At 40.0% G+C, this 16,671-nt stretch overlaps 1 protein-coding gene across 2 annotated transcripts in view; it reads right to left on the bottom strand.

Annotated features, from left to right (window-relative positions):
• Window positions 1-16,671, bottom strand: part of slc25a26 (solute carrier family 25 member 26) — a 57,009-nt gene that overhangs the window by 11,780 nt on the left and 28,558 nt on the right. The window contains exons 6-7 of one of the 2 annotated variants that reach the window (XM_063474597.1): window positions 6,531-6,575; window positions 1,268-1,337 (exon numbers count right to left, since the gene is read on the bottom strand). In XM_063474597.1, coding sequence (XP_063330667.1) covers window positions 1,268-1,337; window positions 6,531-6,575 — 115 coding nt within the window. The remainder of the gene's footprint in view (window positions 1-1,267; window positions 1,338-6,530; window positions 6,576-16,671) is intronic. The other variant, XM_063474598.1, reaches the window with a different exon arrangement.

Genomic DNA, 16,671 nt, shown 5'->3' with positions numbered 1-16,671 from the left:
CTAAAGGCCACGTCCTAATTCCTCAGGGTGCTGTGTTGTGTGTTTTCTCTAAATCAGCCACACTTCAATCTCAGCATCACCCCCCCCAGATCACCTAACCTCCATCTTCCTGTCCTGTCTGGCATGCTGTAGCATTTTAAGAGTTATGGACTGAAAGCTGTAAAAGTCCAATAAATGCTCCACAGACTGGACTACAGAATTGTTCTTTTGCTGAAATATGTCTTTACATTCAGGTTTTGATTTTTTTATCACAAAAAATGCAAGACTGGGTGGAAAGACAGATGGTGCTGCAGATTTTCTTCCATAAAGGACAGCGCTGCCGCTATATGGCCCCGGGTCGAAATTTCTCTCTCTGGTTACACTGAAACTCCAAGTACGGAAAGTCACTATAATAAATACAAATAATAAACAAACAAACAAACAGAACTCTTTAAAATGATAACTGAGAATCAGTTTTACAAACTCTATTTAGTATAAGCCTGTCGTGTTTCACAGTTCCATTTATTCTCCAATTGAATTGAAACCCTACATTTAATTACAACTAGTACAAAAACAACATGCAGTAAAATGTATTACCTCCTGAAAATGTTTTGTTTAGTTTAATTTTGTAAAATCTTTGTAAAAAAAACAAAAGAATTTCCCAGATCTGGGATAAAGAAGGTGCATCAGTACCTCATTTATTAAAAAAAATATTCTCATTGTGAATTTTGTTCTAATAAACTGTCTAATCTCTCTCTCCCTTTCTTAAAGCAGCTTAGGCTCCAGTGCCCAGGATGTCACAGCGCTGCAGGGGCGCGTGGCCAGAAACGGCTCCATCTCATGCTTCCCGTCCTTTCCTCTGGTTGTCTGTATATCCCACTCACCCAGATCAAGACAGAACCATAAAGTCTGCAGTGGAATAATAGTCACTGGCTGAATGAGCCGACAACTGTGATAATGTGACTTTTCTGTTGTGGAAACAATCCAGGATCAATGCACAGAGGACTGCCAGTTTAATGCCATCTGTGTGTAAGAAAAATACTGGAATTCATTTTCTCCTTAGTCGTCTTTAGCAAATCCTGGGTGGAGGAGAGAATGGGATTTGTCTGCAGAGCTCACACTTGAGAAACCTTGCAATAATGTGGTTTTGGGTAAACTTGTGCTGCCCTCCTGCCCATCTATTCACCTATCTAACATCCATCTGTCCGTCCATCCATCCATCCCAAACCCTTTCCCTCCCCTCCTCCCTCTCTGCCGCTTTCCCAGCACAGCATATAATCCCCTGCACCTGCAACAGCTCCGCACACTGCTGACTGCCAAGAGTAGAGCGTGTGACCTTGCCTCGACGACCACAGAGTCTGGGAGAAAGAGAAGAAATGTCAAGAGAGAGGGTTGTAGATAGAGGAGGATGATGAAAGAGAAAGAAAATGGGGGAAGAGGGAGAGAAACAAAGAGAAAAAAAAAGAGAGAGAGAGAGAGAGAAAAGACTGCAGTTAGTGGGGCTATCAGACACATTGAAAACATATTGTGAACCTTGGTCTGGTCTGGGGTTTAGAGCCCACAGCTGGGAAATGAGCTGTCCGGCTATTTTTGTGTTGCCTTTTCTCCCCAGTGATGTCATGCTACTTGTTTCCCAAGAAGTGGTGTGGGATAAGAGGGAGGCAAGAGAATATACTTAGTACAACAGGTCATCTCATACTCAGATATTCAGTATAATTATTAAATTATATTAGGATATACTGATTCTTTAGTAGTTTTACACCAGGAGCTCAAAATCAATGTACTGGCCAAGCAGCTGTGTCAGTAAACTTCTACTTAAATGCTTCTTTACATATTTCATGGAACATCATAGTAGCAGATTTATTCTTAATGAAAAGATGGTTAGAAGTGTTTCACTATTGTCTTTGCATTTCTAAATTTTTTATTTAAAATCAAACCGCTTACAAAGGTATTACTAACATACTAACACATAGTGGGGAGGATTCTAAATCCTCTAATTAGCACTAAATACTAAGTACAGTTAAAGGTGCTACAGGTTACAGTCTCAAGCTGTACTTAGCATTTAGCGCTAATTAGCAAATGTTTAAGCTAACATACTACACATTAGCCTGCTAGAACACTATGTTTGCTAAATAGCTTTAAATCTCTACAAGTGTTCATCTCAGACGAATGACTTTATAATTATTATTTATTTTATGGCCAATATACTCATTAAAGCTTTCTTTATATAAATATTCTGTTGAATATTGGTAGGCAAAATGTTGATGTTGTTGGTAAAACTGTCCAAGGTACTAGCCTGCGGTTCTTTTTCAAATTTCGAAGTCGGTCAAGGATACAAATTTTGGTGACTGTTACGTCTCCACATATAGTGAATGTGAAACAAATGCAAAATACCCCCCCAAAACAAAACAAAACAAAATAAAAAAACAACACCTTAACTAGCTTGTTATTAAGGTGTGGCTAACTCATAACCAACAACAGCCTTAGCAACGCTATATGATACTAAACACAAAAGCTTGCATGAACTTCACAATATCCAACATAAACATTTAAAAAATTGAATTAAATTAAAACCCACAAGTATCTCATACAGTAAGAATGGATGAAAATCCCCCCAAAAAGAACTGAGTGACTCACCAGCCAAAAAAAGCCTCAGGTTTTTTTCTAAAGCAGATGTTAAAAAAACTGACCATGACAGTCCCTAAACTTCTCTTTTTTTGTTGTAGGCAAATACCAAAGAAATACCAAAGAAATTAACTTTATGTTTTTTTTAATATTTACTCAGCACTGAGGAAACTTTTGCATGCAACCTAACAGTTCATGTAATTAAACTAGATTTTTTTGTGATTGGAGCTGTATTTATTCTTTCCCTGAAATATCCTAAAAGATTTGAAAATTATTTTAGCGTTGCAATTTTACAGACCCAACTACACCGACAAAAAACAGCCCAGAATTGTATCAATAGAATATATTGTTTATATTATATAGACAAGTGTATTTTCTAAGTACTTACTGTGTATAAAAACTCTCACAGTTAAGAGTGGCTACTGAGTGAAACCACCTGATGTTTCTGTTTTAAGATTAAAGTCAGGATGGGAAGGGAGGATATCTCTTTTTCTGCCCTCACCAGTTTTGGCAAAGGGGCGAGGAGCCCAACTCTGCAAGGTTAGCCTGCTATAAAATGCATGTGGACAGCTGGGCTGCCTCGGGTGCTGCAAGTAATGATTACTTCTCAGTGAGAGCAATTGAGCAACAGCATGGAGTGATTACTAATATTTTCTTTGTCTATTCACTCCTTCGCAAGTTGAATCTGTTTCATGTTAACTCATTCTACTCTTTTTCTCTTACACGTGTGCACAAAGACTGTGTGTGTGTGCATACACAAACAAGTAAACACAAAGAGAAAGATAGAAGGAAGAAGCAAAGGCAGAGACCGTGGATGAGCTCAGGATATGTCATGTGTATTTCATTAGAGGGCAGATTAAAAAGGAGATTTTGTTTTCCACATCAAAAGCCTCACGCTGGGGGATTCCTCTGTTTCTCTCCTATTCCAACTCTTCCCCTCCCTTACTGCCCATTTCATGAATAAATAATAAGGAGTAAACCTGGGAAAACAAACTTTTTGACCTCTGAACCCTTGTGTCAGGATCAGCCTTTGCACCTGGGTTGCCTTCCCACAGGAAAGAAGGCGGTGGGTCTGTGTATATCACGTGTATGTTAGAATTTCTGCCCTGGGAAACTGCCTTTAGTAAAGATGCAGTGCTGTGCAAAAGTCTTGAGCCATCCCTCTTTAAAAAACAATATATTTTACTAGGAAAATGGTAAATAGGTGTGGACATGGAAACACAGTATATAGTGTAACAAGCTTGAAAGTCAATAGGACCACCTTTAATCTTCAACACAGCTTTCCTCTAATTTCCTTAAGTAGCCTTCAGGAATAGTTCATCAAGGCTGAAGGACATTTAAAGCTCTTTTTTGGATGTTATATGCATTTTGTTCCACCACCAACCCCAGGGCCGGTCCGTGAGTCGCTGCTAATAAAGTTACACAATTACACAGTGAATTTGCGTTTATTATTATATTTACAAAATACCACAGTTTTTGTCTTGTTCATTTTATTTTGTTGTACAGTGGTCCCTCGCTATAACTTTTTTTTGGTGCAATTTTGTGTGCTTTTTTCTTTTTTCTTACAGCGCATTGTGTTCTGTGTTCTGATTGATTGACAATGGTCTACAGCCAATCTCGTGCCGTGTCTCCTTTACAGTACAGAATGCTTCAGCTTGTCAAATTTACATAAGTCTAAGGCACCCTAAGGCGACTGCGGGTGCCTTTGATTCTATAATACTGGACTTATTTTTCTACGAAGGTTTGAACTTTGAGAGCGTTTAAATGAGAGAAAAGTGTGAAAATGTTCATGCCTTTTTGAGAAAAGTGTCTAAAGTGTGTAGTGACGGGTTTTACAGCCTTAAAACATCTACAATAACTGTAAAAATTAAAGCTGGCTACTTCGCGGATTTCACCTATCGCAGGTTATTTTTAGAAAGTAACACCCGCGATAAATGAGGGACCACTGTATTTATCTGCGACACCTTAAAGGCCGGTCCATGAAAATATTGCCTGCCATTAAACCAGTCCGTGGCTCAAAAAAGGTTGGGGACCGCTCAACTAGATGATTGTAGTCCCAAACCATGACACAACCTCCACCAAGCTTTATAGACAGCTGTAGAGACTCACTGTTGTAGCTTTCTCCTGACCTCCTCTGTCCACATATCTGATGATCATCTGATTTCAGTAAATGGATCAACTGAATTTTCTTAAGGACACGTTTTACACCACGCTGACATATATTAAGCTTTCAGCTAACAGCTCTTTTGGAGCCTTCTTGTTGGAGCAAAAATTATTATTTTTTTGGCTGTGAAACTGTTATTTTTGGTATTTTTATAGACTGGTTCTTTGCTAAGTTATCTGTTATATGTAGACAACACTGGTTCATCCCTTGAAACTCAAGGAATGGAGAACTATTGCTCAAGACACTTTAAAGAACATAGAAGAAAGCGTAGCTCCTTGGAAGCAAAATATTAGTAAGGAGGAGAGATTTTTTTACACAGTGCTATATCTCACTGGCTCGTTTTGAGCTCCCATCATGCCTTTGACTCCAAATTCCCGGGATTTTTTGTGGGTCTAAGTTGATGTTCAATCATAACCTAAAAGTGTTACACCCTCCTGTTTTGCTAATGTTATTTTTGAGGTCAGAACAGATGGAGCAAACTGTGCACTTTATTCTGCAGATGCTGTTGGGAAAACAACAGCGTGAAAACCACAATATTGTGAAATTAATGTGTGAAAGAACCGTGAGAATTATTCACATGGATATTGAAATCTGGCGTGGAGAAGCCTTAAATCTCAGTGTAGTGACCGATTCCCTCATGATTTACTCCCTGACTACTTCTGTCTGCAAAATGCTGCCTCTGTGATATCCAGATATTTAGATGCTTGGCCATTTTACGACGAGACAACAGCACTGGGTCGTGGGTTTTCTTCATTTGGCTCTGTTTTTCCCCCTTCTCTCTGACAGCTGTGCTGCCTCCGTGTGAAATTAAAAAGGAAAAAAAAGCCATAACGCAGCACATTACTATGCCGTGGAGCAGATGGGAAACCATGCCACACACATGCACTGTCTCAAATTCCTTCGGTTTAGCATTTTTTCAAAGTATATCACATTATTTTTGTTGGAGAAATCCTCTTGAACATCCCTGTGGTCACTAAAGAAACAGCAGTACAAACTTGCTTGCCTGTAAGCAATTGTTTTTTGGGTTTTTATTTTCATCTGTTTTCTTGGCTAGTGTGCCATTATAACTCAAAAACGGCTCGAGAGGAGAGGAGAGGTCCAGATTCCAGCAGTTCATTTCTCCACCAACGGATGTGTCCAGATGGCCTGGAGAGAGGAGGCCTTTGACTGAGGGACAAAGAGACACTTGTGAACGACAAAATCTAACTCCCGCAAATGCACAGACACACAGAAACGCATACACACACACAGCTGTGCGGCGTATTGTTCGCCTTCGCTCGGCCGTTAGCTCCCAACATTGATGGAATGTTTGACTGGCCGCCTCTCGCGCCCTTGAGACATGATGTCACTCCAACAAAGCGCCATCTTTTCAGAGAGAAATGGCTTTTTATGTGTTCGGGGCCACGCTGTGAAACGCAAGGGGAGAGCAGAGACATGGGGCAGAAAAAGACATTAAGGACGAGAGGAAGCAAGAAAAAGCTAGAGGAAGAGCAACAAGGCTATTCTCAGAGCTCGTGATAAATCGAAAGGCTGGTTTGATGACAGTCGTGACAAGCCATTAAACCGGGGTGTAAAGTCTCATTTTGGCCTGCCACAATGATACAGGAGAATGCAGAGGGTGAGCGTGCTGTAAATGTGTCAGAGTTTTGACTGTACAGTGGATTTATCCTCGACATAATTTTCACTGGAAATGATGCTACTCTGATAAAATAGATTAGCAATAAAGATGCAAAAGGGAATAAAATAAGAGATAGATGCATACCTTTAAATATTCCCAAAGTGGAAACTGAACCAGAGAGAATGGGATCTGAAAAAAAGAAAGAAGGCAGAGTGTTAATCATCGTCATTATGTCAGCATTAGTTTTTCATTTTCTGGAGGTTCAGGTTTCATCTTTAACCTCTAATCTCTTACACTTGTCATTCCTGCCACCTTTCTCTATTTCCTCTAACTCGTCTGACTGCTCCCTTGTTCCTTCTCAGTGCTGATGATTAATGAATGAGACGGGCTGTGGTCTGGCAGTCCTGACAGACGGATGGATGGATGTATAGAAGGAGCAAAGTTGGAGAGAGGAATAGAGGGATGAGGGGATGGTGGGAGTGTGTGTGTTGCTGCTGGAAAGACTAAATCGGCTCAGGCAGGAAGTTACAGTGGAAAGAAATCGATGGCAGTGCCAAGGCGAGGTGCAAATGACACACAGTCAGACCACACACACATTCTCTCTCTCTCATACACACACAGACATAGGAACGAGTATACGTTCTCCATTTGTGTACTGAGCAAACAAATACAGAAAACACACACGCGCACATATCCTGTCATCCTGCAGTGGACGAAGACAGGCAAGACAGGAAAAAACAAAAGCAAAGGAAGAAATAAATAAAGTGACAGTGAGTTGTGTCATCAGTCTTTGATCACACATACAACAGGATCGTTCATCCATCCGAACCGCCCCCTCCAACATGTTCCATCAGACCACGTTAGCACATTGGTAAAAACTGAGTCAGCCAAAGCACAAAGACAATGCACCAAGTGTGTTTACGCCACCTAATGAGCTTAGTCCAAATGCACTGACCTCATATAAACACTCATTCTGAAGTAGATTCAATTAAAGGGCATCTGCTTTTTAAGAGTTGAATATAAGACGTTTAAAGATCTTCATAGATGCCCAGAGTTTTATTAAAGCCTTTTGAAAAAAGAAAAAAACAAAACAAAGTAAAGACATAAAGCTGTCAAATTGAGTGCAAATTCAACTAAGTGGAGGAAATTGAGTTTCTGAGATGAGCTGATAAAAGACCTAATGCAAGTATGACAAATAAAAAACATGAGATAGCATTACGAAGGGGGAGATGGTGGAGGGTGGAGATGGGAGGGGTACAGATTCAAACTTAAAGAAACACCTACTGAATAAAACCAGACATCCATGACAGGTTAGAGCTGTTACTGATACAAATATTTTACACGCAGTGGAGTAAAAATGTAAGTAATCCCCATAACACTGTCCCACCCACACAGGTACTGCAGCTACACCTGAACTCACCTAGACCCTTAGCTTTAAATGTAATGCTGCGTTAGTGTAGTTATTATTCAAGCATTAAAGCAGAAAATACTGCAGGCGGCGTTTGACTTTTTCTTGATAAATGGGCCTGGTATGTGCAAGGGCAGAAATCTTCACCCATCTGGTCTATCTGTGCAGACAGAAGCAAATTCTCTCACTCCTCTAAGATTATCTAAAAAAATTTTTTTTGGACATATTGGAAGCCTGGTATCCAGCCCCCAGAAAGTGGAGTGTTATAAAAGTGCACCTGTGTTTTATTACCACCCTGATGAGTTCTGCTATTCCAGGCTGGGAAAAGAGACGGACAGAGAGAGAAAGTGGGAGTAAAGGAGAACGGGGAGGTTGGAGGGGTAATGGGTACTGCTGCTGAGTGCAAGCGGAACATAGTGTGCTGATGTGAGTCAAAGTAAACTGAGAGTTAACCTAAGTAAACACATCCTGACAGGTTTTAGATTTATATTTTATACTAGAATTCTTGTGCACATAAGTGCAACACTACTGTAACGTCACCTTAAATAAGGCACAGATAGATGCAGCACAGATACAGCGTCGGTAACTTCTGTTTACAAACTGAAAAAAGCATTAATTATCAAAAACTTGTTTAGATTTAGCCTTAAATGCAACTGACAGGGTTTTTTGTTTTTTACTACATATTAATTTATAAAATTTCATCCAAAAAATAAAAAATCTTTGGTTGCAGTGAGTGCAAAGACAGAGAGAGCAAGCGAGACAAAGACAGATGGCTTCAGCAGAGGATCTGGAAAGAATGATCCACCGGTGATTTATGGCTCGCTTTGACACTCCTGGCACACTGAGCTGGAGAGGAGTGCTCGTTTTTTTGAGCGTGTTGCCCGGCAAAGATGAAACATCTGAAAAACCACATGAGGTCTGATTAAAATCGCTGAGCAATTTCTCATTAAACTGAGGCAAACCGAGGAACTGGGAAGACGTACCAACCTGACTCCATGTGACATTTAGAAGAATGTCTGCTTGAGTTACAAAATCAAGAACGCAGGCTGGAGGACATATGAGCTAACGGCTATAGAGTTGTTTCTACAGCATTAATGTGAGGTTCTGCACTTCTACTGTAATGCTTTAACCTGAGGTTGCTGTAGTGTCAGAAGGAGATCAAAGAAGGAATAAATTTTGCAGCTAAAAGAAATGAAGATAGGTAGAGACAGAATGGGAAGCTGAAAACAACAAAGGGGACTGAACATGTGTTTCTGCTTTCCCTTCTGCTTCTTAGACCATGGAGAAGAACTAAAAACACAAGCAAGACTTTGCAAAAAAAAAAAAAAAAACCCAGAAGAGAAATTTATTTTCCATTGTTGGGAGGAGACAGACATGCACATCATGTCACACCTGACTGACTCGCTGTTACTCACAAACTAAGTGAAAGTTCAAGCCAGTGCTGAGTGGGACAAACTGTTTTAAACTCTGTCCCGTATAAAGTCTGATGACCTCCTCTGTACCCTTAATGATGAGTTTTGACCCTTCGATATAAATCAATACAGACACAGTTTGACGTCTTTCTTGAGAGGAACCCTCACTAACAAGCACATCCAGTCATTTTGTTCTATAAGCAGGCCTGAAATCGCCGGTTCAGAAACAGTTTCAAGGGTTAAAGAGTTGAAACCTGCACCATGTTATAGAAAGGGTGAGAGAAACCTAACATATTCTATAAGTCACAATTTCACCAACAACACTATAATCAGATAAAGAGGGGCCTAAAATATTCAACTGCTATCCTTTGGAAAACATGACTATGACTATTCTTCAGGGATAATGTGTGACTGTTATTATTCAGTTGGATCATTGTGTAAGTTGGGAAGTACTTTTTTTACAGATTTTTTTTTTTTTTTTTTTTTGGACCGTTAGCCCTCTGCAGTGCTGGTGGAAAGACATTAAAAAAAAGCCCAACTGGCTTTTATAAGTGAAGGAGGGATAGTAAAAGTAGCATAAAAACAAAATTACCATTAATCCCTCATGAAAATATCTTACACTTAACTCTCGATATTGAACAAATGACTGTTTATTGTACTGTTCTGTGCACTGCTGCCTTTAAATGGTTGCAGGTGCTAAATTTCAAGGCACACTTTACCAAAGTGTTTGCCAGTGGGCAAAAACAGCATGGTTTTGATATTCTGAGTTACAGACGCGTCTGCCACAAGTGTTGAGGGCACATTTAGACCTCAGCTATGTCATGCTAGACTAACACAAGGCCATGCAGGCATCCAGGGTCATTCTACGGCTGGCTAGGATGAAGGCAGCCAAGCTGCATAAACTCCATACTCCCCCATGGTGCTAACTGCTCACTCTGTCTCATCCCACCGCCTCATATAATGCCTCAGCTACCATAGGCTATTCAGCTCTGTGAAGCCAAGTTAACGTGTGCATGTGTGTGGAAGGTCCAGGGCTATTGTGATTATCCTAATAAACATGACTTAATGAATTCCTTTAAATGGAAAAGAAAGTTAGGATTATCAGGCCACACAGGCGAGGAGAATCGCATCATTATCTCATCAATTAAGGTTCAATTTAAGAGCTAATTAAAAAGAGGACGTTTCTATCTTGTTTCCTTGTGCTTTTTATTTGACATGGAAGTCACAAATGAGTAGCTGTTTGTTAAAGTGGGATAAAATACTTCCCTGAAGGCTGAGAACTAGTATTGTTTATGTCCACTGAAAAAGACTGGGGTTTTTCTCTGCTTGCCAACATTTTACTAGCTCACTCAACCCCAGCTTGAGCCAATCAGTAGACTTCTATGGCTGCACGGGCTACAACCGAATCATAACCATGGAGACGAACACACCCAGCGCAGTAACCACGTTGTTGAGGTCTACAAACATGAACTATCGCTCGACATTAAAATAAGGACACACATGCTTAAGGAGCAGAGGCAAATAATTTAAATATTTTAACCAGAAAACACACCATAAACCTCCCAGTTTATGATGTATTTCCAGCTCTTGCTGCACTGCCCAACAGTATCTACTCCAAAAACATCTGTGTATTCAAGCAATCCTCCAGGGACAGGACTCCACGCCTGACAAACAAACAGAGCCCTCACTCAGACCCGTTATCCTGCATATGCATGCCTTAGTTTTGTTTTTTTTGTATGAATACATTGGCGTGCTTAACCATATTCTTGCTTATGTGTGCGCGTGTGTGTATGAAGAGCAGCGTTCCGGTTTCTCGCTGATGTATTTCGCAAATGATCAAAAGTGACAGTGCCACTTGCTGTGACTGTCAGGTACGATATAATGCAAATATGGAGATTGCGTCTGCTGTGTCATTCTGCTGACAGTGCTCGTGTTTTTTGAGTGTGTACGTGTGTGTGTGTGTGTCCTTGCCAACTGTATTAGTCCTAACGTTATTAGTATTCAGAGAGGCTCCGGGCTGTCACAGGTCCTTAGGCACTCAGCGGAGGGCAGGAAAAACACATGTCAAAATATATTCACATTGAGCCTGATTGCAGGCAGGCCAGTTGGCTGCAATTTGACAAATGACTTTTAATAGGTCATACTGCAGCCTCTGCATACTGATGAGCATTTAGCAGGAGAGAAATAGTAAGTGAGATGGATACTGAGACAAGCAGACAAATGTATAGATGGCCAAACCAAGCGATGAAAGTCATGGTTCATTTTTTCCAAAAGATTTCTTTCCAAAAAAAAAAGTATCTCAGCCCTCAATGTTGAATGCTTTCCTACTTTAAAAACACACCACTGGGCTACTGTGGGTTAGCACTCCAAAATCAACTTTACTTGAGGCCAAACTCAAATCTAAAAATTTGCCTTAATACGTCTGACATTTAGCAAAATACACTAGCCAATGAGATTAGTGTGTGAATTTGATGTACTTTGATTTAAACTGTTTGGAAGATAGTACTTAGTAACAAATATCTGTCTATCAAACTGTCTAAAGTCTATTTATGTTGACAAAGTTTCATAAATTCTACACACAACACAAATTCACAAAAGCTCCACTTGGAGGTACGCTAGCTGTAGCATGTTAGCAGTGTTGGCCTTAAAAGCTACATGGTTTTCCCTACAATTTTAGTCAATCAAGGCATTTCCACACAAAGCGTGTTTTAAAAAAATTTTCAGATACGAACTTGTCCAAAAACCTCACTGTGAAAAATCAATATCAAGCCACGATGAGCTGGTCCTAATGTTTCTAAACAAGAAACCGAGATTCTGGTTTCATTCAATTCTCATTAAAAGGCAACAGCAGAGAGTATTTCTTGGTTTGATACAGAAGTTGAAGCGACGGTACATATTTCAGGATGTCAGTGGGGCAGTTTGAGCTCTTGTTGGCAGAGTTGGGACACCTGAGGAAGCATAGGAATAATGTCAGAAAGCTGATTGACCCAGAGCAACGTCTAGCTGTGTGTCTGAGTTTTAACTAGAGATGGCACGATACCACTTTTTTTATGTCTGATACCGATATCATAAATTTGGATATCGGCCAATACTGATATGAATCCGATATAGTGTTTTTTAATCAATAAAACTGTTTTTTTAATATCTTGCTGCATTTTATATAAGTTCAAACTCACGTTTAAAAAAACAAACAAACACTAAAGCTATTCTGTTACACCTGTATGCAAAAAATACACTGCACCCAAAATATTTCATAGTTCAGCAATACTGATCAATCTAATAAACTTAAACCTACACCATCCTCCCTATTCTGGTATTTTAAAGAGTAAGCAACCTAACTAATAGGGTTGCAAACTCCCAGCAAAAAAAAAATAAAAAAATAAAAATAAAAAAAATAAAAAAAGGGAACCACCCCCACCTCACGATGCTTAATCGACGTAATCAACTTTAATTTGATGCAGGGTGAAAAAAAATGCACAGAAATCAATTATTTTTCAAGAATAATTAAATAGATTCAATATCTTTCTTCAACAGAAGTGCAGACTGCACAGATGGTATCTTCCCAAAGGAAAAAGTACTAGCTTACTAGGGTATATTAGACTTAATAGTTACTATATACAGTAATGGACTTCTATACATTTTACATCAGATTCAAATTTTGGGTGTAAGATTCAGATAATTAATTATTAAAAGCTCGACATTATAAATGAGAATAAGAAAGAAAAGTATGTCCTTGTGCCCCCCTTTTCCCTGTTCATGCCCTATCGGCCCCCGTGGTTAAACTTTGCTAGATCCGCCCCTGCACAGTTACCAGCCGTCAGCTACTTAGAAAAAGATCCTGGTGTACAAAGTAATATTAAATACATTCTAACAACAGATTATCAAGCTTAAACGTGCTGCTGTTGTTCAGCCGCTGGTTTCCTCTTTCTGGCGCGAAGTGGGCCAGAAACAAAGAAGAGAGACGGACTCGCGACAGAAAAGCCGATCAGCTGATCATTAATCAGTTTCACGATTGAAGTAGCAGCAGGAGAGGGAGGGAGAGAGAGAGGCAGTCGCTCCATATATCAGTTGTTAAGCTTAACGTGGGAATGCTTTACAAACATTCAGAGATGAACTTACGCACTTGCTTTACTTCTCTCTGGGATAACTTTCTTGGAGATGAAATGCCGGTTTGGTAGCGAGGCTCCAAATACTCAACCAGACCGCCGACAGGTCTCGCACGCCACAGCCGCTCTATCACGTGATGCACACTGCTCTGACGTGCTACGGTTATGGCCGAGTTATGCCATGTTGCAAGTTTAGTGAGGTGCTTTGTTGATATTTAATGGATCGGATTACACTTTTTATTTCTCTCCGATATCCGATCCAGTAATTTAGGTCAGTATCGGACCGATACCGATACGTATTATCCGATCGGTCCATCTCTAGTTTTAACAGTATTGTTTTACTATCTGTATATTCAGTACCGGGCCTTTTTGAGCTACATGTACACTTGTTGGCAAATGCAGTGGCCTGATTGGTCACATCTGTTTATTTGCATTTAAAAAAAATGTGAAAAATTAAACTTGAGCAGAAAAAAAATGCTGCAAATTTGGTATGAACGTGTTTAATGCATGAAATATTCACATACGCATCTGATGTGTAAATGCTTTTAGAGCCAGATTTACTAATAAAACACTGTGTTTACTAAAGACTGGTTGCAGCTTCCCTTCTGTGAGCCTTTTTCTACTGGAGGTTTCATCCTGTTAAAAGGGAGTTTTTCTTTCCTACGGTCACCAAGTCCTTGTTCAAGGAGGATCATTTGATTCTTGGGGTTTTTCTTCATATTATTGTTGGGTCTTTACCTTACAATATAAAGCAACGTGGGGCAACTGTTGTTGTGATTTGTCGGTGTATAAATACAATTGAATTGAACTGAGTTAAAAGAGACATAGTTTCGTGACTGAAAGGCATAAACAAAGTATTTTTTCAGCTGCCTTATGAAGGAGCTTTCGTTTCCAAGTGCAAAATGTTGTGTGGCAAATATTTAAAAGAATTACAAAAACATGATTTACTAAGGTTTGCTGTTTACTTCTCTCTAGTATTGGAGCCATTTCAAACATACTAAAATCTCAGACTAAATCCAGCTATTATTTTTATGAGACTGTGTTAGCGTGTTAGATTAAGGTCTGAATGTTACAATATGAGAGAGAAAAAAAAGGCACATCCACTGAGGATTTATTGCCTAATGCATACCTTACTCTAATTTAACATTTATTACGGTGTTCCAGTCCAAACTAAAGTGGTGACCTGGAACACACGCTATCATTTCCATCCATAAAGGCTGGGACTGGACCGATTTAAACGCAACTTGTGTTTAACTGTGGCAAGTGGATAATTAACATCTGGTGTATCTTTCCCTAAGTGGATCGCACAGCTTGGTTTAATTATCTGTGATACCAAAAAGCATATTACCAGTTGTGCAAATTTGATTGTTCACACTCCACTAGAGCTGATAATTCACTCTTGGTTGAGCCTTGTGGAAACCCAGATTCAGTTTTTATTACCACATTACTCACACACACACACACACACACACACACACACACACACACACACACACACACACACACACACACACACACCGGGTTTGCCACCTTGCTAAAAATGTGTTCAAACACACAATTCATGGTCTCACAAAAAAAAATTAAAAAGTAAAAAAGCCCGGGTGGTCTTGATGACACTGTTTGCCATCATCACAATGACGGTAAAGGATGCTCTCAAAGATTTTTACAGTTACATTTTGAAATCCCAGACACAAATAATAAATACTCACATTGTAACTCAGTCAAGACACGGTGGTGCAATCTTGAACTCCCCCCTACCCAATTCTTGCCACCAGATGTGGAGCAAATGAGCAAAGAGCAAATGATTCATGAGGCAGAGAAGTCTAGCATATCCTCAGTTAGCACTCGATACTCAACGACCATTCCAAATCCATTTGGCAAAACCTCCTAAATCTGTGGATTTGGAATTTACCAAATGTACCATTTCAAATGAGACCACGTATGCTACGTCAAATTCAATTTATGCACAAGTGAAAACAAACATAAGGTCTTTCCAAATGTTTAAATAGTCATTTTAAGAAACAGTGAGTCACTTAAGAGCTGTAGCTGACTTTGGATGGTCCAATTAAGAAATAGGAGGAGAGGAAAGGTTAGGAGAGGAGGAACCTTTTTAAAAAAGAAGCAGATGGAAGTCAGATGGTGAAGCATTCAGTAGGAACCTTATTCGAAGGGAAGAACGACTATAGACCTCTATGGACCACTTTCTCTCTCTCTCTTACAAACACACACGGGTTATGCAGGCGCAGCAAAGCCCACAGTCTAAGTCCACATTTATTACCTGCTAATGCAACAGGGCTGCAAGTCGGATTCACTTTCCAAAGACACATGAGCGCGCGCATACGCTTCTCACACAAACATCGAGACACACCCACATTCCATCTGCTGTGTGTCACGAAAGTATGACGAGGAACTGACTGCGGTGACACGCTGATAACAAACAGACAGATCATATTTTAATATGCTGAAAGTCGATAAAGTCATTAATCATGTCAGACGGGCAGGTGGTGTTGGACGCTTCTGTAGGTTACGGTGCCAAGGGCTCAACCACAGTCGCTAAAAAGTCACTGAGCGGGAAGAAGCCAGACCTGTTGGACTATCTGCTGACATAAAAAGTAGGTCCGCGTGCAAGGGCAGCTGAAAACAAAAATACGAAAACAATCGATCGCTTAAAAACAAGTACGTGCATGCCCGCGAGAACGAAAGAACATTGAAAAAACAAACACACTCACCACAGGCATGCTGCTAGTTAGTGCTGTTCTAACAAAGTATCACTGACATGCGATATGGATACATGTTGCAATGCCCTGAGCTTTGAGCACACAGCGAGCAGGAGGCAGCAATTACTTCCATAAAATAACTCAAGCGGGACTGTTTTAAATACAGGTCAGGGGATGAGATTGATATGTATACATGTTCCAGACCAGTTGGCTACGATTTGACGAATCAAAACCCAAAGTAAAACTTGTAAAATGGAAATTTCTACACTTCACTAAAGCCAGTCGAACTTATATTTCTATCCAACCAACAGTTAAGTAGTGCCGTGATTTAAAAACAGAGCTAGCTAACTCCACCTGGCCTTTTTTAAGTCTTCAAGGGGCTGTTAATTATTTTCCTCTTCTGCACAGGCTCCACACCATGCATGTAAACGCTGTACAGCTGTAGTAATGACACAGGTAGTAAGTGGAGTGATCACACATCTCACATCCTGGAGTGACGCAGCAAAAAAACCGAAAACAACAACCACAAAAAACCTGCCTTGGACTGTGAGAGGAGTTTGAATGTGTACAGTCCAATAAGAGAGACAAAGGGATCCTCTGTGTGTACGTGCGTGTATGCACCTAAGTACACTCTAGGGACAG

This window comes from Pelmatolapia mariae, linkage group LG5, assembly GCF_036321145.2.
Source record: "Pelmatolapia mariae isolate MD_Pm_ZW linkage group LG5, Pm_UMD_F_2, whole genome shotgun sequence".
NCBI classification, from domain to species: Eukaryota; Metazoa; Chordata; class Actinopteri; order Cichliformes; family Cichlidae; genus Pelmatolapia; species Pelmatolapia mariae.
The sequence above is the reverse complement of the archived record's forward strand: the minus strand, read 5'-3'. Positions and strand labels throughout refer to the sequence as shown.